This window comes from Harpia harpyja, chromosome Z (genome assembly GCF_026419915.1).
Source record: "Harpia harpyja isolate bHarHar1 chromosome Z, bHarHar1 primary haplotype, whole genome shotgun sequence".
In the NCBI taxonomy this organism is placed as follows: domain Eukaryota; kingdom Metazoa; phylum Chordata; class Aves; order Accipitriformes; family Accipitridae; genus Harpia; species Harpia harpyja.
In genome coordinates this window covers 79,181,915-79,205,331 of record NC_068969.1, presented here as the reverse complement: position 1 = coordinate 79,205,331, position 23,417 = coordinate 79,181,915, and the positions used below count along the sequence as shown (strand labels likewise).

At 39.2% G+C, this 23,417-nt stretch overlaps 1 protein-coding gene across 3 annotated transcripts in view; it reads right to left on the bottom strand.

The window, feature by feature from the left end:
• SLC24A2 (solute carrier family 24 member 2) overlaps nt 1–23,003 on the bottom strand; it is a 113,394-nt gene extending 90,391 nt beyond the window's left edge. The window contains exons 1-2 of one of the 3 annotated variants that reach the window (XM_052777679.1): nt 22,980–23,003; nt 19,975–21,052 (exon numbers count right to left, since the gene is read on the bottom strand). In XM_052777679.1, coding sequence (XP_052633639.1) covers nt 19,975–20,910 — 936 coding nt within the window. In that variant the 5' untranslated portion in view covers nt 20,911–21,052; nt 22,980–23,003. The remainder of the gene's footprint in view (nt 1–19,974; nt 21,053–22,979) is intronic. The other 2 variants (XM_052777678.1, XM_052777680.1) reach the window with 2 other exon arrangements.
• Between the last annotated feature and the right edge of the window lie 414 nt (nt 23,004–23,417).

The following is a 23,417-nucleotide window of genomic DNA, read 5'->3' as shown; positions in this document are numbered from 1 at the left end:
ATAATGACACATAAAATAAGAGTAGGTTTTGTCCCCATTAACCTTGTTCCTTCATAATCTCAAGGATACTTCACACCAGGCTCATGCACCAACAGAAATCAGAGACTAAAGGATTTATATAATGTACACCAACTCTCCAGAACTTGGCATTAGTGGTGCTTTAGGACACTTCACTTTTTCTTTTCCCGGACTGAACCTTTTCTGGCAGCTCTGCACTACTCAGAGTTTCTCCAACAAGAGGAAGCCATGGGGCTGTGCTGTGCAAGACAGCCAAACTGATCTGTAGGAACAGGTTCATGCTATTAAAAAGTAGCATAACTCAAGCATTTTCAACAGACATCGTTTACTTTGTAGCCCCGTAATAAAAGTGCCCCATTCCTCACTCGTTCTCATTCCATCTGCACCAGTTCACATTCCATCTGCACCAGAAGGACAGGTTGTTCTCCTTTGGCTTATATCATGCTTTTCATGGACATCAGTTAATGAGTTCTTTTATCTCCTCTCCATATACCCATTTTTTTGTGTGTTTTCATTAATGTATCTTAAATAGGCAGGCAGGGAGTCCAGGAGACCAATGTTAAAGCATCTCCCCATATCATTCCCTCAAACCTAGTGCTGCACAGAGCAAGATTTCCCTTTCTGAACAGTTGTTTAAGCTGAAATATATCAGAAATAACTTAATCTGCAAAATATAAAACATTGATCTGGGACAAGAGTATCTATAACACCTATTATACAGCATACAAATGCACATTGCCGATTCTTACTGTGAAGTGGCTAAAAACTGGACTCTGAGGTTACTAACAAGAATTTTGCCTGATACACAAATAGCTACCTTGATGCAGGGACTGTGTATATGACTCAGCTTAATTTAATTTCTTCCTTCCTTTTCACTTCATGTTGCATTGGGTTTGTGTGGCAAGGTTTTGGTAGCCAGAGGCAGCGGGGGGTTGGGGGGTACAGGGGTGGCTTCTGTGAGAAGCTGCTAGAAGCTTCCCCCATGTCTGACAAAGCCAATGCCAGCCAGCTCCAAGACGGACCTGCTGCTGGCCAAGGCAATCAGCAACAGTGGTAGTGCTTCTGGGATAATATATTTAAGACGGGAAAAAAAGTTGCTGGGGGCACAGAAACTGCAGCTGGAGAGAATGTACGAAAGAAATATGAGGAGGGTCTGTATAAAATTAACGGCAATCTCAGATAACCCACAGAAAATTAATAATCAGATATGAAAATAACAATGTAAAATATTGACAGTTTTCAGTCTTGGGAAAGAGGCTGAATTCCTGAATTTTCCCACAGGAAACAAGGACAGAAAGAAAAATAATTGCCTGATTACTATTCCAGGTGTTCAGGGTAGTATGCAGACCAGAGCGTGCCACAGAAGGAGAGGCTGAGAGAGCTGGGGCTAGTCAGTCTAGAGGAGGGAAGGCTCAGGAGGAGCTTACCCATGTGCGTAAATACCTGACAGAAGGGTGTAAAGGGGCCAGACCCTTCTCAGTGGTGCCCAGGGAAAGGACAGGAAGCAATGGCACAGACTGAAATACAAGACATTACTTCTTAACCTTTGGAAGAAAATCTTTTTTTACTGTGAGGGTGGTCAAACAGTGGAACAGGTTTCCCAGGAGCAGTGTGGAGTCTTCCTCCCTGGAGACATCCAAATCCAACCAGCCATGGCCCTGAGCAACCTGCGGTAGCTGAGCCTGCCTGAGATGGGGTGGGACTGGACAATCTCCAGATGTAGCATCAGCCTCAGCCCTGGTGTGATTCTAAATGCAGAACCTCATTAGAGGTACTTTAATGAAAGCTGTTTATTTCAATAAGCTTGCTTACATTCTCTATGCTCAGAAGAGCAATATAAACAATCAAGTTCCTTCAATAAAAAAAGAAAGCTAAAAACTGAAATTATAATAGTCTTGTCTTTCAAGCTCGCAAAAGGTAACATAGGCATGTGACTTCCAGAATTTAAGGTCTTCAAGTGCAAAATACTTTTGCAGGTATGTGTCTTGCAGTATATGTGTCTTGCCAGAAACTAAAATCTTACTATTTGTGAGTATAGTCTGCCTGTTAAAAGTATTTATTTCTTTGTATATTTATTTTTATATCTGCAACTTTGGTACCTTACTGAAAATCATCCCACATACATGTGGGCCTCTACATCAACTTGTTTGTTGTACATGATGTACATGATGACTGATCTGTGCCAGCATTTATTACGTCCTGGCCTAAAGTTTGGATAACTAATTATCTGCATAGTCAGGTGAAGGGTGTTTCTTATTCCAAGTGACTATAATTACTGTGAAGGAAATGTGACACCGTATTTTATTATAACTACAGTGTACATGGACTAGTTTTCTGTTACTTAGTTCTCAAACCAAAACAACCGTATCTCCTTCTGCACACCCCCCCCAAAAAACCCAAGAAGGTAGAAAAAATGGGAAACATACCTAGAAAAAAAATGTTTAAGATGATCTTTCATTATCTCAACTGCTGTTGAGCAAGACACATCAGGCTTCTTGTCTTTCCTCTGAGTAGGCCCAGCCGGGACACAAAGACAGACTTCTAAGCCATCCACCTGCAAAGCTAGGAGCCTGTTTTTATATTTTATTGTTGCTCTTTTCAGCTGAGAAGTTGAATAGCATCTTAAGCCCCATTAGCTAAGGATTAAGCAAGTGACTGCGTGCCACAGCTTGCAGCAGTGCAGAGAATCTGCTGTTCCCACAGGAGATCAAATCCTACGACAAACGCTGTGATGAAACAGCTCTAATAAACAACAGCGAGGCTGGCCTGTTACAGGAGCTGTCATCCCACTTGCTGGAGAAAACAGCGTTTTAATAATATTCTGATTTCATCATCAAACTGTCTGGGTACCACAGTTCTCAGCTGAAATGAGAAGCCGCATATGCCTATCAGAATATGTAAAAATTGTTCTATTTTTTTCAGTGTCAGTATCACTAGAGAAACAAACACCGTCCAGCATCTTATACCCATGCTGAAACAGCATACCCTCAGCTATCTCTAATGGGCTGAAACAATACCCTCCCCTGATAACTCTGAACTTTGAGGGAGTTTGAACCTAAAAAATTAAGTTTAAAGGCTTTTTGTGTTACTAAGTGAAATGTCTTATGTTAGATCAAATATTTTCACTCTACAATCTGAAAGAAGGTCACCAGATGGCACTATTACACATTGTCTTTCTGATTTCAGTGTCTTAATACACGCAAAAAGTTTTTAATTGTGGAAGAACTGGTAGTACTGTTATTGTAGCACTGCATTTATTTGGGGGCAAGTGTGAGGAGCAGCATCTCTGCAACCTTAACAAACTCTTCCAGAGGAGCTGTCCTCTGAGAACCAGATGCTCTTTCACAGGTTTAAATACAGACATAAAAAAAGGGAAGGGACTGTTTTGTTATTTATGTCTCTCTCTGCTCAAGGAGTAGCATGTATCTGTAATGGAAACACACCACAGCAGGAATGCACACACATTTGGCTATGCTGATTTCTCCTCTTTGGTAAGCAGAAATGCTCTGCTGTCATTATACAGAGATTAAATGCCCTAGGCATACTATAAATATGTACTTTTCGCAATTATACTGACAGAGAGCAAGCATATCCAAGCTGCATCTTGGACTCAATTAAAATGCATCTGCACACCTATCAGCAAAACACTGCATATATGACAGTGAAAACTGACATTTGAACCTCTCTCGATTGTCCTCAGCTCTTCTTTTAACAATATGAGCAGAAATATTAACCTCAAGGCTCTTGATTGACATGACACTTACAAATGGCCTGAGCAACTCTGATATGTATCTTTTATAATAGCAAACCATTGCTTATTTCTGTGGCTACTAATTTGTGATCCACTGATACGTGAGTCATGATTAATTCCATAGCATGTTAGAAGAGTAATTTAGAATAGTAATTTAGACTTGCTAATGCTTTAAGGTGGTAGGGTTCTTTTAGCTTTTTTCAGATACGGTTTTGTTGAAACCTTATATAAGCTGCATTATCAGTTTTTTCCTGACTCACAGGACAAAGAAATAGACTCAGAAAATTATTATTTTGCTTTCCACATATCCCATTTTTTGTGAAGTATATCTTATACTCCAATAAACTCGTAACTAGTGAAACAGTGAAAAAAAAGATCAGGCCATGAACTTTAAAGTATGCGATGCAAATGGTCGACTGTCACAAAATGTCCCAAACCACACATGTTTGACTGGATCTGCCTCTGACAAAATGCTCTTCCTGTATCTTGACTGGGATTTATGTGATAGCAGCCTTAATAAGTTTACTTCATGACAAGTGTATCATCAGCATACATGCTGCATTGGAGATGCTAGCAACCTTGCTAAAGAAAAACAGTGGAAAACATCAGAAACTTAACTGTTTCTGCTAACAAGGAGCCTTCAGTATTGTGTCTGACCTTACCTTCTGATCTCAATTAAATTTTTTCTTCTAAATTCCAGTTTGGAGCGTTCATGCTGGCCTGGACATACAATACCCAAGTGGAACTAACCAAAACCAACAGAACTGCCACCACAGACCTAGGGGAGCACTGCCAGCAGTCAACACACACAGTTCAGTCACATGAAAAACAATTCTCCTATACTTCTTTTTTATGCTTTTATTCATTTTATGAGGAGTAAATTCACCCAGTGGACATACAACTTTGTCTATAGTAGCACCATATTTCAGAAGTACACTGAAAAAGGCAGCAGAATTTTTCACAGGAAATGATGCTGCATTTTACCAAAAGTAAAATTCATAAAACACAGATATGTTCTCTGTATATTTCTGCTCACAGAAGTGAGCAGTTCTGCTCAACACAGCTTTACATTCATCCCATGTAGCTTCATGAACTTGAGTAAGCTTCTTGCATTAGGAGTGCAGCACACATCCTATTGTAATAGTTCTGTTTTTCTCAAGCGTAGAAAACTAGATTTCCAGCAATGTTCTCCTTGCTAGGGTGGGTAATATTTGGCAATACAGCTCCCTTCCAATAAAAAAAAGTCAGCAAGGTACAAAATGTCATCAAGACTTAGAAAATCCTGCTTCTCTTTTCCACAATGTTTGCTGCCAAGCAGCATCTTAATGGTCATTGCTTTCTGCACAGTGTGCTACAGTTACATAAACTTCTTATAGCACTCTGAATCTATCCAAAACCCATTAAACAATGGTGACATCCATCAACTGCAAACAGAAAGCTAGCCCCATGCAGCTGGTCAGCTCTCTGAAATGTACAATCCCTGGCTAACGTTTGGAGCTGAAAGAACAGATTCTTCTCCTGGTCTTGGCGCCAGGAAGCACTTTGCTATGTGGTCTTTCACAGGCTGCCAGAAAGAGTTTCTTGGCCTGCGCTGTGGGAAACAGTGACACAACAATCTCAGCCCCTGAGAGCACCTGGCAAACCTGACACATCAGAACAGAAATGTTGAGATATTAGGAAAACCAGTAAGTTACGGCTCCTTGCCCCAAACCTGCTGGTTTTCCTTATTCTTCCTTTGCTGTAAGAGGCTTGGTGAACAAATTGCAACCAGTGTTGGCCCTAGAAGAGGTCGGGGAGCACTGGCTGAGTCTTGGCATTGGCCAGTCCTCCGCACCCCATCCCCTACACTTAGGAAGAATGTACTCATGTCTCAGGGGGGGTACCTAGCAAAGAGAAGACAGTAAATTTCAAGTTTTCCATGGCAAATGGACAGTGGTATGTATGTTACAAAATCTCTGGTTAATATGAAATAATGCAGGCATAAGAATGCGGTATGGCATCAAATCCTTAACGTAATGGGAGGAATTTTGCCTTTTAAAAAATACCTGTTTATCATTACCAATTTCCTGCCCTTATGCCTTACTCTCTTATCCTTATCCTGATACAAGATGATGCTATAATCGCTACTTTGACTACTCATTCAGGATGTTAAAAAATGGGTGGTGGTCAGAACACACTACAACAGGAAGTGAAACACACAGACATTGTAGCACTGATTATTTTAATGGGGTGACATCCAAGCACATCTAGGTTTTTTTCACAAATTAATAAGGCAGGCATACGATTTTACAAGTCTAAGGGGATCTGAGACAGAGTGAAAGAAATTCCTTGCCCAAATTCAACCAACAAGTCTGAATGAGCCGTGACTGCAACCCGATTTCCTTTTGTTAAGGGACCGTGTGCCCATATGCTTCCTCACAGCAGGCTCTATTCACTCCCTATATTGTAAAATATTTGAAAACAACAATTAGCATTTAATTGTGAAGAACAAACTTTCAAAGGCAGTGAAAAGCAGATGGAGCAATAACAATGTAATCTGAATTTTCATAATTAACCCTCATTTTTCCTTTGGAAGCTGGAGTTGCAGAATCCTAACAAAGGTGTCCTCATTATTTTAGAAGCCGTATACAATTTAATTCATTCATTGTAAATGTTCATTCACATTGAAGGCTAATGAAAATTTAATGAATTAATTAAAGAATGGTTTGATTAGTTAACCAATACTGTAACTCTCTGAAAGTTAAAATTATACCACATCTTATCAAAAAGATAATCCAGAAAAATCCGCTATGAATTCCGCTATTATGCTAACAATCTCTGTGGCTGCAGTGCCAGTGACTTTTCTATAAATAACAGTAAGACTCACTCAATAGCTTATTTGCCACATGCACCTCTTTGGAACCACACGTGATATCTACATACTGACCTGAATACCAAGGGAGCAAATGAAATGTTTACAGACTTGATTAACACCTAAATAAGCATTTTATTTTGCTTAGTGGCAGAGAAAAATGGTAATTTTGAATCACCCCTATCTCGAATGTGACTCTGTGCAAAATGACGTCAGGTGTCATACTCACCACAACCTGATGCAATTTCAGGTGTTAGAAGAGGCAACACCACGATATGTGTTCGGGCTATTGCAACAAAAGCACAGGAGATGGCTTTCAGATTTTACCCGACTATTGCTGTAGGTAATTGCCCAGATTGATTTTGCCCAATTTCAGGTCAGGAGAGGATTAATCCTTGTAATAAAGATCCACATCATGCTATAAAAATGCCCATTTCTCTGGACTGATCACAGAAGTAACCTGAGGAGACTATATTCATAGGTCAGGCAGCACAGCTAAGCCAGATGAATCTGGAGCCAAGAGCTGGATTCTGCAATTGTCTAAGTCTTCAACTTCTCATTGCCAATTTTGAATGCAGATCAACTAAATCTGAAAATTAGTTAATCTGCCTTTTTATTTTTGTATACTATTTTTCCATACGAAGACCAGGTCATTTTCAGAGACGATTTCTCTTCCACTGTATCACTCACAAAAATGTGCCTGTATGTGTACTAACTAATTGTAGAGCAGTAGCTTTTCCTACATTTCAGAAAGTTATTAACTGACTTTACCCATACCCAGTATTCCCCTTAAAGAGATGGGCCCTTAAAAATGATGAAGGCAGCAATGGTTTCTAGGGATGAAGTGTCTGAGAAAAGACTATTATGGGCCCACCATAAAATAATTGCTTTGAGATTTATCAGTAATCCAGAAACTACCCACATGACAGGACAGATCAGGCTGTGAAGCACTGAGTGCCCTTTTCCAGTTTAAGTCCAAGGGCACAGAAAGCTGATAAAGCCTGTTTTGCTTGCTCTGAGTCCAAAAGAAATTGCTTGCTTTGTTTGCTAGAGGTGATTTAATATGGAAAGAGACCAGCTCAGAAGCTTGGAATTATACAGTGGCAGAGAGAGACCAGAAAAGCAGCAAGATCATAATTCTCAATGTCCCGACTTTTGGGCTTAATTTCACTTTCATCGAAATCAACAGCAAAACTTGCCATTGACTTCAAACCTACTTTATATTCAGTGTAGCCCTTTCCTTCACAAAAAGAAAAAAAGAAAAAAAAAGAAAAGAATTCTTGGAATGAGAAAAATCTACACCTACAGGTTTGTTCAAGTCCAATTTCATTTTTTTTCCTACTATTTCTCCTAATATTTTTAAGGAGGGACAATAATGTTAATGATGGGAAGAACTCTTAAGCAAGAAATCTAGTAACATTTAAAACTTTGGCAAAAATGGCTGCTAACAAGATAATGCATATGAAGATGCTTCAAAAATAGCATGCCACTAAATAAATGCCTCATATATGGTATCTGGTTTGTTTGCCAGTTTCCACCAAGCCTCACCACTGCTGTATCTACCACGTTTCCCTCAAATGCCACATCTTCTACCTTGCTTCAAGACCATTTTGCCATCAATATGCTGACCATTGTTTTTCTTGCACACAGTAATCCAATCAAACAAGCAGAAATAAACCTTCCTACAGCACACTGTAAAACGTTCTACAAGACTTGAAAGCCAAAGGTTTCTAAGAAGACTAAATGAAAGAGAGAACCATATCTCAACCCTTAAATCCAAAACTAAGGCATGAGTTTGCAATTCAGGCCACGCCTGTTACTGAGCCTATTGCTGTTACTTTAAGGTGAGAGTCTGTATTCCTTTATGCATGTCCACGTGTGAGATTATAAATCAACATTTATTTCCCATGGCCCTTAATACAAAAGAAGAGGTTGCATGTTTTTTGGATGCTAAATATATATATATTATATATTACATATTACATTCTAAATACCCTTATGGAACTGCTTGCAAGCAAACAATGGACAAGGGAAGTATTCCAAATAACTCAGTAAGTAATTTCAATACTAATATATTTTAAAATACTGATTTTTCAATATTGATATTTGCAAATAATTACTAATATATTTGCAAATGTATACATTAATATATTTATAAATAATTAGGGAATGGGTCTGCTGACTTTTCTATTCCTTTGCTTAAGAAGACTTATGCTTTCTGTGTAGATACTTAAAGTGAAGAAAGTAATACTTTAAATTCACATCCCAACTTACTTCACAGTTTCTTGCTTATATAACAAATTTTAGTTACTGTAATTCCAGCTGTTGGCCTTTCCTCTGAATAAGAAGTGGCCTTTTCTCTGCATGAAATGTCATATAGTAAAGAATAGTGCCCTTGGCCATTCCCATGATAGAATCAAGTCCTGACTACCTCACTGGAAAGCAAGAAATCATCCCTCTCCAGTGATGCAGTCCTCCTGTTTCTATCCTTGTAGTGGCACAGGATAGCAGGAATTACTAATATGATATATTAAGGTATAATAAAATATGTCAATAGCTCAGTATGTTATGTCCTCAGCCTCAGGCAGGAATGATTTATTGCTTGGAAGGAATCCAAATTTAAGGAGAAAACACAGACATATTTCTCTGAACAGCTAATCTGGACAAAAAAAAAAAAAAAAGAGAAATGCGCTGCTCAGAAATTTTAAATATTTGAGTAAGTCTTATGGAAATGGCTTACTAGGCAAAGGACAGGTGAAATGATGTAGGAAGCATGCAAATTACCATCCCATGGACCTTTTATATGGCCTGCATGGCACCTTTCAGACTCTCGATCATGTGTGCATGTGTATATACGTGTGCCTATACACACACACAAACGGTAAATGGTTCCAGTACAGACTGAGAACAAGACAATTAAAAGTTTACAAAATCACTTCATTATAACGTGTAGAGTAGGATTCTGAGTGGCAGCAAGTAGCAATTTTATCTCAGAAACTGAACACAAGAAACAAAGGCAATATTACTCCAAAATTTCATCCGTGATCATTCTCTGACTAAATTTTAGAGGAATTTTGCCATTGGTTTTGAGTGACAAGAGACTCAGGTACTCTGTCTGTGACTTCTGGAGAGCAACTAGCATTGCTGTGCCTGCTTCAAAGATACATATGGGTCAAAAACTCATTCTGAACTTGAGAACTTAACCATTTTTCATGGTTTTCAATAGAGAGAGGAAATAATAACCACTTATTAATCCAAACTTTGCAGACTATTTCATGACTATTTATATCACTGCAGCATTTAAAAATGCAGCCAAGATGAAGTCTTCAAACAGGATGTGCCTCCACCCAGAAACATTTTAAATTAAAACAAAGTGTAGCAAATGAATACTATTAAGAATAAAGCAGAAAAATAGGAATATTTAAATAGCAATAAAATTATACAGAAACAAAAAATAGCTGCTAGACAGCATGATGCTTTCAAATTACTTCAGATGACTGCTTTAAAAATATATAAGTAACTTAATAATATGAACTATTTTTAACTGCTCCTGGACAAAGCAATTTCTGGAGTTCCAAAATCTGGTTATTTTTCCACTCAAACATATGATTCCTATAAATTTTAACTAAGTGATAACTTAGTGATTGTGCCTGCTAGCAATAAAGGGGTTTTAATCAGTAATTTGATAAAAGCTTGCACCAAAAATTAAACAACAAAACTAACATCAGATTAATCCCAAAAGATGTGCCCCTCCTCTAGTGTTACAAACCCTGCAAATTTCAACCTTTTCCCTTGGGCAAAAGCCTACATAACTGGACAGGTCTCAGACAATGCCCTGAAGGTCACCAAACACAGGCTGTGACAGCAGATGTGCCTTTTCCTTAGTGCTCTATATCCACTAGAGCTGTTTTACAGCAATGTAAGAGGGTGAAAAGTTTACACTAGCTGGTTATGCAATAAATGTCAGTGGTATTACCACTGACTTTAGACTAGACTCCCAGCAATAAGCAGTTAAGAGGTGATAAAGCAGGATTAATTCCTGAGGAAAATTTATGATTAATTTGTTAGTGTAGCATGCAGTACAAATTCCCTGCTATCTTTATTCTTCCTCAAAAAAGAAATTATTTTGCACCAATCTATTCATCCCTTAAGTATAGGACTTCATGGTGGCATTAATATTGCACACACACCTTTAAGTCTATTCTCACATACTCACCTTAAAAGAAGTCATCTGAGATCATTGCTATTTATGGCTATTCATGTAAATGAATACAACTTCAATGATACGGACGACAGTGGAATAGCAATGGAATAGTGCAAAACACAGTAACTGAGCAGTAACTATTCTTTGAACTGCCCTGATGAAATTGTATCTGACAGGGACAGTAAAATTACCCAAAGTGAGCCGCTGTTGACTAAGGCATAGCAGTAGTTACACCACTAGATAAAACTGCTTTGGAGGCAACGTGAGCTCTGAAGCCTCCACCTGCTGTAGAAACACGAACAACACTTGAGACTCTCATTGCCCTCCAAAGCAATAAGGCTCAATTCCACTGTCAGTAAGGCAATGGCTGGTTTTCCAAAAGTGCATTTTTTTCATTTCCTCTTTTCAGATAGGAACGCACGTAAGCCAACAAACCACCAATGACAGCAAATAGCAACTGTATTTCCTCAAAGTTACAGGTATTGCCTGCAAAATAATGAAATATGTGGTAGTGTACTACAATGTACTTTCTGTCAGATGTAATTGGTTTGCCAAAAGTATGCCCTAAGGCTGTGCTAACTTAGAATTTTCATCTTGCCTGCAACACTGACCTGTGCTTAACAATGCAATTGCAAGAATTTCACACACACAGATTTACAATACAACCAAACTAAACTCAAACCATCTGATCTGCCTGTTTTCCCCAAAAGCAAAACAAAGCACCAACACTATTATTTTGACTTAGGTCCTATTATACAAAGATGCTGCCTTCTACTAGATGCATCTTTGACTGATACTTGCAAAGATCTATTGAGAGATCATAGAGAGAAATAAACTGTCTCTTCAAATTACCTCCTGGACATCCATCTGTAATAAACAATCAGCAACTCAGTGACAGCTCGAATGAAGAGGAAAAGACTGATGGTATGCTAACTATATAGAAGACTAAGCATATATAAATGTACACAAAATTATACATATGATGAATCATATTCTTCTTACCAGGTACTCTGCATGGCATTTATTTTTTCCCACCATGAGCTACTGAGGGGAGGAACTGCAATTTCATACAGTTGTCTAAGCACCTAGTGTGATGAAGACCGGATTACCATCTTGGTATTTTGGTATGAATATTAATAATAGTTAAAACATGTGTGTCTGTGTTAAAACAGAACAATAAGGAGTCAAGAGCATTCTATAAGAAGGAGTTCTGATTGACAGCCCAAATTTCCAGAATTTTGAAATCCACAGCTAAGTATTACTAAGGTATTTTGTTTGTACTGATAAAGGAAGATAGTGATTTTTCAAGAGAAGTACTTAATGAGGGGTTTTGAATTAAAATCACAAAAACAGTCACCTTTCTTTCTCTAAACCACCTGTATCTCACCTTACAATGCATAACAACTGACCTGTGCATAATAAATTCATTATAATTATCTGACTTTGCTCTATCTTGACATTTTAGGTTCTAAAAAAGCTGCCAGTGTCAAGAAAGAATTTGAATCTCTAGTTTGTGCCAATAGCACACTTACTGCTGCACAGATTAATGGAACCATCCATTAACATAAATAACAAAAAGTGGTATTTAAATAAGAGCTGGCTGAAATACAGTTGAATAAGGCTAATCTAGGTTAACGTGAAGGAAACACTATTCTTTATTCTACAGAATTAGAACCACACTAGTCATAGTTTAGTCATAGTTTGCAGGTTAGGCAAAACATTGTAGGTGACTGGGGAGAAATTAAGAAGTCTTATTCTTTACATTAAAGTTTATTTTATAAATAGCAAAAAAGGTTGCCAAACAGACAAGAGATGTCTTAATTTTTATAGGTATTACAGCTGTTTACGTATACTCATCTTTAATACATCCTCCCATCTGTTGAATACCTCATGTGTAAAACAGTTTTAACACGCATTCATCCCACATAGATCTTTTGAAGTGTAAGCTTTCAGACTTCCTTTGTCTCCACATTTCTTTGCTTTGCTGACTAAAATAAGATTTTGAATTTTGGTCAAAAGGACCGAGGGAAGCTATTTCAATTTTGAAATACTGGTACTGTATTCATTGCTGTTTACCAGAAAGCATTCACTGGTTTTGTATGTTTGCTGTCTGTCCCTAAGGGGTAATGTTCATAAATGTCCAAATCTCACGTTGCCTTACACCATCTTTATAAAATATACAAATGTCCAACCACAAGTGACAGAGAATAGGAACCCAGACTGTCCACTTTAGGTTCAGTCCTTTCAGAAGCTTTCTGCGTAGAAGTTCTCTATTTCTGTGGTTAAAAAGCCTGACTTTCAACAAACGCCAGACAAGTGGGGGCACGTACCTTATTTTTAAGAACTGTCCTGACCATTATACTTTTCCACTTCTACATCACTTTTGTTATAGGACTTTCTTCAGTATGAACATACTATCCATTATGCAGTAACGAATTCAAACTGGTTATAATCTTATTCTACAGTTACAAAAGCAAAATGCCTGAATTCTTGGAAACAATTTCAGAAGGACAAAGGACCCAAAAGGGGCTGTTTTCTCACCTCTACAGTTGGCAGTGGAAAACTGACTCCTGCTAATAAAACGAACACAAACCCAGATCATTAACAGGGCAGAAGCGCTTCATCAAATCTAATTTTTTGGCAAGTGGCCCTGGTGGTGGAGTGCTGGCTGCCTAGGGAGTGTCACCACCCAGAAAGGCCAAAGCCACCCTAAAGTCAGCAGTGCCCAAAACATCACTGTACTGTGGCACCCTCAACACTGCAACAAGCACTGCCCTAAGGCAGCTTCTACCACCCACATCCCACACTTCAGAAAAGACAGGTACCGACACCCACCCTTTAAAAACATGGTGTGGAGGCCTCACTATTGCCTTTTAAAACAAGGCCAGAAAAGTAGGGGAGCCAGCTGTGCCTTGCCACCCAAAACTTTTATATGATGAGTGGAACACCACATAAAGTGAGCAGTGAATGTGGGAGACTTGTATACAATTGCATAAAATTTGAGCACTCTCACCACCAGAATCTGAAAAGTTTGTAAAGCCACTCGATTTTGTTAAATATTAGTCTGGGAGGTAAATTTGGAGAACTAGCTTGGGGAAAAAAGTAGAGGAATGAGGGTTAGAAGATGGAAAAGCAGTACCATGCTGCTCCACCTGGGTCTGGCATTTCTGAGCAAGCCTTAAAGCAAAACTATGGCCCCTGAAGATCTCTGTTTGAAAGTGAAGCTCCTTCAGAGTTCAAGTCCTTCAAGTACCCCCACGCAGGCAGACATATTGAGGTCTGGTATACCGATTTGGGGATTTAAATTCCACCTACAGTCTCCTGTAGCTCCCACATCCTGTTGAGGATCCAGACCAAAGTACCCAAGACTGATATGACAGAAGGAAAAACATTTATAAAGTCTCTGGACTTTGGGACTGCATATTCCTCTCTTCATACAGCTTCTAGCACAATGAATTTAATCATGTCTGGAGTTCTGAATTACAGCATGGTGAACATTTGCCAATGCAGCTGGTTTTGTGCAGTCTCTAAGTATCATCTGACTTCTTTTTAATTACATATGCTTTTTATTTTTAAATATATTGATGGATATGGTGTCCCCTTGTTGTTCACCAAAAGTGGCACAGTTTTAGCCTTCATTTTCCCAGCACAATTAGCAAGCATTGCCTAATGAACCTTAGTGGATGGCCATGATTTAAGAGCATTTAATCTATACTGCATTTCCATGCTGTCACTTTCTGCTCATTACCAGGGTACATACATACAAAACCAAGAGACTCCAGTGGTGAAAACCACTATAATAATTTCTTTGTAGTCAATAAATTACTGAGAGGCACTAAAATAAACTGAGAACAGTATCAATTTCACTGTACTAATGGTTGCACGTATAAAGTATCAGCCTGTGGGTATGTCAGTAATAGGCCTAAATTAAAACAACAATGCTAAATACTTGAGGCAAATTAACTAACAGTTATTGCTATTGGAGTAACATTAGGTTAACACAGAAGTTAACTTGAAAGTTTTTGAGATAATAAAAGCAGATAGAACACACAAACCCAGGCTTTTATCAAAATAAAACATGGTACAAGGACAGTGATGATGCTCACGTTCCAAAAATGTACTCAAAACAATGCAACCATCTTGCATACGTTGGTATGCAAGATCCAGACACTCATAGCTCTATAGCCACACACACGCTTGCACAAGTAGACCAACTGTGCAATGTCTGTAGAGTAAGACTCTCATCTCCCTGTGAACTATGAAACACTGCTTTAAAATATCTAGTGGTGGTGGGGAGAGAAGAAAGGCTATTCTATAGATAGAGTTACAGTTACTGGGTCTGCGGATGCAACATTAAGAAGCCCTGAAAAAGAACTGTTCAGCAGTTCAAACCAACAACAAACTCAGACCTTTTGCAGATTCCAATTTTCCCTGTATGCATGCAGGTGATTTGTGTTTTTCCTTAAACAAACACATATTAGATCATATATTATAACAGTGACTGTGCATGTGCAGTGTTAATACAGCCACCAAGTAGAGAGGTACCTAAAAATACTGTTAACAACCTTTCCTTTAGGATGCAAATACTGCCATTAAAATACAATGTGGCAACACTTGAGATCAGTATAGATCTTAAAATATCACACACAAGCTATTAAAGTTTCTTAAGACAACAAAATTGGCAATAAAATAATGTCAAACTATATCTTGTTGGTAAAAATAGCTCATTTTCCAAATGCAGTTCTCTGTAAATGTAGATAAACTGTAACTGTCTTGTATATAACATAAGCTATCTATCTAAAATGGTACTGTCAGTGAAACAGATGTCATTGCACAATATTCCTGTGCCACCCACATTCTGTTCTCCTAGTTGCCAAACAGAACTGTTTTGAGTTATTTACTGAGCAATCAGATTCAAGTATTTGTGCAATGATCTCCATCCTACATTAGAGGAAAAAAGTACTTAAAAACTGAAATGTAATTTCACATGCCTTCACCAGTACAGACTATGAAGAAAAGACTGAAACCTTAACAGAAGGTCAAAAAAATCTTATTTTTAAGAACTTTGTCCATCAGCTTTTTCCATTTTCCTCTTCCTGTCCATTATACTCCATTTCAAGCTTCTGTTTTTAAACATCTTCAGTCAAATGAGGAATATGTAGAAATAATACCAAAGTTTCCTCCCCAGTCCCCTAAAATAATCTGTTCTTTGCAGGATAACTACATAAAACATAAAAATCACACCACAGAATAAGTTAGGCTGGAAGGGACTTCTGGAGGTATCTGGTAGTGGGACCACACTACCTACTGTAGGGCCCATTCAGGGCAGCCCACACCCTGTGGTGGCACTTGTCAGGGACCCATCTTGGACTGCATATGCCATATGCCACCCTACATTGTAGAACTTAGGCATCTGGGTTTTATGCTGTCTTTTCATGCTGGCTTGATTTTTCATCTTTCCTCCTTTTTTCCCATCTTTGTCACAGTGATCTCTGGGGTTCATCAGTATCAGACTGCCATCAGGCTTCCTTGAGGGTGAGACGGGGCACGAGACTATCCGCAGTTCAAACAGGACCTTGCCAACGCATCCCAGGAACTCTAATTGCAAAAAGCTTGTAGTCTGTTCTCAGTGTCACCAAATTGTTGCCAAAATACCAGATTTTCTCAGCCTGTACCCTTTAAGAACCCGGACTGTATTTGTTTGAAAGTTTGTGAAGGATGACCACAATGAAATTCATATCAAGTACTCTGCTGCATTCACATTTGTACAAGTAACTGACACACAAAAGAACATAAGATCAGAAAAAGTAGTTAAGTTCGAATAGTCAAGGTTTTCTAGTACAAAAAAAGTGCTTTAATCCTTAAAAACAGGGGAGAGGAATCTAAAAGACATCTAGAGATACATATGCATTCTAGCAATGAATACATCTAGAGCAAATGACAGCTATGCAGAAAAATCACTTTGTATCTAAGACCTTTTTCTCATGGGAAATACTGTTCTTGAGAACGTAAAACTTTCTTCAACCTTTCGAGATGATTGATAATAAAAGCACTGAAATTAAGATTAAAATACATTTTAGTATCTCAAGAGGTTTTTTCATCTGATCAGATTTTTATTCTTTGATACTTGTTTGCTAGTAAGCCACCTGAACCTTCAACTATCCAGCTTTATGATGCCTTATTTAGACCTCCTAACTTCACTGAGCTGCTTTCAGATTACAACACGAAGTCTTAAAGATAAATAAGGCAGGCACATTTTATTAGCAGAACATTTGCCAGTTTGGCAACAGCAGAATCAACAACAGATCAGCAGAAGGAGTATTGGTTAGAGGAAAGAAGAGAATTTTCTATACACTCCTGAAATAAAGTTCTTTCAAGACACTCTAACCCACCCATTCCAAGGAGCTGCCTAGGAATTCTCTGCCCTAATGGGGAAAAAAAAGAGTAGAAAAACTTTCCGTTAGAAACAACTGAGATTGCAAATTCTGCATTTGATATACTACTTTGATTATATACACTTTTATTTTGCATTGACATAGTACACCTTTGATGACTGGAAGCAATCTAGGCTAACAGCTAACACTGTAGAAAGGAAGCATCCCTTGCCACCAAAAGCCAAGACTATCACTTCTGCAATACTTATAATCCCCACTGGTAAGGAAATAAGCACCCATGCGCATTGCATTCACTACTAGGCACCGGATCTCAGACTACAAAAACATTTTATCCTTTGCTTCAGGCAATAACTTTCAAGATGAAAATCCTAGGCATTTCTATCAGGCTTATGACTACATGTCATAGTTTTTCTTTTCTCTCTCTTTTTTTTTTTTTCTTAATTTAAAAAGCAACGAAACCAGTTATCTAATAACAGTAAACAAAGGAACACATAACTTCAGTGAGATTCCTTCCAAAGAACATAATCTGTGACATCCTTGCTATCAGAAAATCAGTTCATTCATCCTGCTAAATGCTGTTCAACTGAGTAGTAAAATAATTCATAATGAGCTATAATTTCAAAGTGTTAGCTGAATATTCAAAAATCTGTCCTTACAGCATGGGTCATAGAAGAAATACATGGTCTGATACCTTCAGAAGCTGTTTTCCCCAGGAAGCGGGAAATATGTATTAGCTAAACTGCAACAAAATTACAGCATCTCTTTCATTGCCCTCTATCCCTCAATGATTTATGAATACATTATTTTATCATTTTAATTAACTTCAAGTGAATACATGAAAAATATCTTCATGAAACACATGATGCAAAGCTTGTGTTTTTAGGAAAAGTAGCTAGATTTCTGATTTTTTCATCCCTATCTGAATTCTGTGCACCTATAATGTGAATAAACTCTAAGAAAAAGTAATTAATATATCAAACAATAAATGAATGCTCCTAAAGGTATTTTTTTAAAATCAAGTCCTTCCAGAGTACTTTAAACATTTATTATGTTCAGTATGGCTCGCAAATGATTTATTCTTCTACCCAGTTGAGAATAATTGAGCGCTTACCACGGTATACAGCTACTCTACACCACCCTAGAGCCTGGACAACCCAAGGCAGTTGCTTTTCATATTGACATCGTTTAAGACCAGTTATAGATTCTCATCTCCTTCAAATCCAGTTTATGGACAGATGAAGGTGCACTAAACGGTTACTTGATATACCATAGTCTCTTCCTATCATTACACACATTTAGCACAAACTGTCAAAGTACTTACAATGCACTGTGAAATATTACATTGTTCAGAAACAGCTACTGTAGTTAAAGAAGCCCTTCATTCATTAGGGCAAATACTTTGTTGGGGTTGACCCTTCTTTTCATTTACTTACAAAATCCCAGTTATGTGTTTTGAGAAAGATGAAGATGAGCATGCTGATTTACGAAAGGAACAGAACAAAAAGGAAAATATAAAATTACAAGCTAAGTGTATAGGTGTTAAAATGGGTTAGAAAATTTAAAAATTGAGAATTTTCTGGTTTCATTTTTGGTGGACTTTTCTGTGGCTTGTCCTAAAACTGAAAGCACCTGTCTGTACTGCTAAAATATCAATCTCTCACTTCAAAGTTAGGCATATAGGCAGAATTATCAGTTTTCTGTGAGTCACAGGCAGGTAGGCCCTCTCTACAGTTATATGTGCTCTGTCTCTCTATCCTCCTGTTTATATGCCTGTACACTTTTATCAGTGGATTGTGTCTCTTCTGAACCACTCATACCGGGCTGTTAAACAAAAGAAACAAAACAGTGAATAGTTCCCTGATACTCTGAATAATTACTGGATAATAAAAACTTACCTGATGAATAACCCTATTGTCATATAAAAGCAGACATTTCAATTTCAGCATTAAACATCCAGTTAACATATTGCTACATACACAAGTATTTATGGGTTCAGTTTCACAAATCCTTAAACATAGCCTGCTTTAAGAAGAGAGCTGTTTAAAAGATGATAGTAATTGCTGAAGACCCACCAAGCCCTCCATGCTTAAATTCTCTTCACTACTTGTGGCCAGGTATTAGGCCAAAAATCAGTTTGCTTACTTTCAAATACCATGAATGGGAAACCATCCTGCTTAAACAGAGGACCTCTGCGTTTTGCCATTGTTGTCAATGTTTTTCCAGAGATTTTTCTCATGTAATTGCCACTAATTACAGCTGGAAGTTAATACCATGTATCAGCAACAGTAGATGAAAAACGTGTTTAAAAATACCTTTGTATACTGTTCCGAGTGATTTACTTTTTTGAGGAAGAAAGTGCATTAAAAGTCTTTAAAAAGCCAACTTTTGTCACAAGATCCTCCCCAGATATTGTTACAGCTTAATCCAAAAGCTTAGGGAAAAAATAGTAGCTATATCTCAGACCTCATGAATGTGCCAAAATGCTGAGTAAAGGATTATATCTTTTTGCTGGCATTTTTTCTTGCTTTCTGTGTGACTAGGAACATTCTGGAGTTAAAAGCTATTGATTTACTAGAAGGCTACCTCATGTTTTATTTTTTCAATCCTATTGGACTGATTAAACAAAAAGACCTTTTAGCAGAACATGGAACTTTTTTTTATTGCTTACTGTACTATATTAGAATCCTTATGATATAGAAGGGCTCAGCACTTACAAGGACATTATTACATATATGCCAATTAAAAATTGACCAACCTTTCCTTCAGCGTCTGCTGCTGTTACCTTCTCAATCTTGTTTCTGTTTAAAAATTTCTTCACCCATTCTTCTACTTGAACATTGAACTTCATGAAAGTCACATAGAAAAAATATGCTGTCAGGAGCGTTAAGCTTTCCCACCACATGATCAAGTTATCCAGAAAAAAGATGATTAGCAAGATCAAGTCAATGATGTAAAAGGACACATCTCGAAAGAGTGGCCACCAAGTAAGGTTCAAGATCTCTCTAGAAAATAAAGCACACATTCCAATAACAAACAGGATATTGAACACGGCAGATCCCACTATTGTACCAATGCCGACATTGCTGTGGGATATAAACACTCCTATTAAAGAAGTGAAGAGTTCTGGGGCTGACCCACCAGCAGCCATGAAGGTTGCACCTGCCACATCATCAGATATGGTCAGTTTTTCAGTGATGACAGTCAAGGAAGGTACAAAGAACTCATCACAGACTATGGCTAAGGCTATAAACATGTAAATCATTCCAATTACATGGAGGATCACTGCTCCCTTTCTTCTCTCCTCAAGAGAGAAAAGGTCCTCGGGGTACTCTCCCTTGGCATGATCATCTGTTGCATTGTCATGCTCAGCTTCGTATCTCATAGAAGTGTGTGGGTCTGGAGTGCCATCTTCATTCTGTTCCGTGAAATCCAACAGAGTTCTTTGGTGTCCATGCACCAGCTTTTGGCTATCTAGGCTGCTGGCCAACGCCATGCTATGTGGTTCCATCTTGAAAAAGGCACTAATTGAAAGTGAGAAAGTACTAATGGCCACTACAGTGACAAGAAGAACTATAATTCGTATCGGTCTCAGTTTTTTCCTAACATTCTGGTGCCATCTGCAACCAAACAGCAGTTCCTCCAAACACAACTCCTCCAAGACACCAGCAACAGTTTTTTTCTGAAGAGCCATTTTGTGTTCTGTGTGAGATGCTGAGGGAGTCAGATGGACTGTTCCTTCATACTTTTCTCCAGCTTTCAAGTTAGAAGTGCTTTAAGAGTCTTCCCAGAATCAAGTACTTTTACTCTTCATAGGAAGTATTTTCTTCACGCATCTTAAAAGGACAAACAGGTATTACTAATATTAGTGAAACAGTATGTGATTAAAAGCTTCTAAAAAGCATTTTACAGACTGGGTTAAATTTAGAATTTAAAGCAGAACATTACCAACTGTAACATAAAACCCTGTCACATCCCATCAGACACAGCAACGATATGTTTGTTTCAGCAGTAACCCTGCAGATAACAGTCTATCAATACTCAGATCATTTTATGCCTCTCATATGCTTCTGAGCCATTGCTCTCCTCAGTTGCTGACAAAAAATCCTAGTGGAAAGTAAAAACTGTGCGCAAATGTTACGTAAAAATGCAGAAATGACTATTTTAATGGATACACCGAAGATGATTACCTTCTGTAATTACTTTCCACCATGATCATGTAACATCCCAATCCCAAATACAGGGGCAATAATGTATGAAAAAGCAATCAAAGTGCTAACAAGCATCTCATCAGACCTTTAGGCAGCTGAGGCGGTGTTAATTGAAATGTTATGCATGCATGCAGCGACAGTCATGGAAATGCAGGTAAAACACTACACCATTGGAACAGGATCAAAACGAAGATCTAACACATCCACGATTTCTTTAATCCCTATGCAAAATTGGCTCAAGTTTACACAGAGAACTCAGCTTGCTTCTGATCAGACCTAGGACGCTAGCTTGGACTAGCCAAGACAAAATTTTCATTCACCTCTGGTTTTGTTTTGATTTGTGGGAAACACAGGAAGTTACTAAGAATACCTATGTGGTAAGTATCTTTTAAAAGTGCTCCTCTTACAGATCCTTAAGAAAATAGTTTAAATTTACACAAGAGTTGATCCTGAAGCAAATGAAACGGTGGAAAATTGAACTACGTGAGAAGGACTATTCATGTATGCCTGAGCTGAGCATATTAGACCAACAGCACTTGGAAACAGGAAAAAACCCACTATATAATAAAAGGTGCTTTGGTTACTGGATCCGAAGAATAAATGTAATGTAGAAATTAGTTACATATGCATTATGCATAGTAAGTTGCATTTTATATGACACAAAATATAAAATACTTTCTAAATAAAATTATTAGTCCTTACTCTTACAGTCAAAAAATACTTTGTTACACCACTTATTCAAGTCATTTGTAGCAACAGCTGAACACTGAACAATCTATTAATCAGCAGAATATTGATTTTGTATTCTCAATACAGAATTACAACTGCTATTGCTTGCAGTTATTTACATAAAAGTTATTAAGTCACGTGCAGTTTCTCCTGATTGTTACGAACAGCTTCCACACTAAGAAGATGTCATAGAGACATAGTCCATCTGCAAGATGCAGCACCACAGCAGAGATGTTTTATTTTCCACCTTAGAGTTACTGCTCACCGGACTGCCATAAAAACATTAAGCGGGAAAGATATCGGACCGGCACTACCGCTACCGCGCGCAATTTACGGCGGATGGGCCGATGACCCCACACCGTTATAAATCACCCGAACGGGAAATGGAAAAGTGCCAGGGGTGTCCTCTGCCCCGAAACTCATACGGCTGCGCCCAGCCGGACCGCTCCCGACACCGCCTCCATCCCCGTCCCCATCCCCGTCCCCCGGGGGAGCGCAGCCCCCCGATGCCCCGCCGCCCCATCTTCCCCGTCCCCCCGCGGAAATGCCGCAGAGCCTCGCCTAAAACCCATCCCGAGTTCGCAGGGCTCTGCTCCGCACCCCTCCGCGCCGCACAAACTTTTTTCCTCTCCGAAAGGGGAGCGGCTCCAGCCCTGCAGAGTCCCCCAGCCCCAACCGCGGAAAGCCGCGGAGGCACTCATCGGCTGGCTCGGCGCACAGGGCACCCCTCAGCAGCCGGGTACCACCCACGGCGGGTATTCGGGGAGGTGAGACCCCGCACCGCCGCAGCCCGACCCCGCCCGCGCAAACCGGCGACGCTCACCCAGAGGTGCGCTGCGCTGCGCGCCGGCCCGCGGGCGGTCGGCAGGGGCACGGCCACGGGCACGGCCACCGGCAGCCACCGCCACAGCCCCTCGCCGCGCTGTCTGCGGCGGGCGGCGGCCGCGGGATCCGCACCGCCCCGCGCAGGCGGGGCAGGCGGCGGCCCGCCTCCGCCCGGGGCCGCCGGGGGTGTCACGGCGCACGGCGCAGCACCTCCCTCCCTGCCTCCCTCCGCGCTCGCACAGGTAGTTTAACCAGCGGCGAAACGAGGGTGGTGAGGGTTTTTTTGTTTGCTTGCTTGTTTATTTGTTTGTTTGTTCCCCATTATCTCGGGTTAGCTGGTGCAGATTAACTGAGGTAAAATTCGGCGCTTCTGGCAAAGATAATAAGCCTCGAGGAGTGGGGTCATTTTAAAAAGGAGAGGTATCCTGGTCAAAAT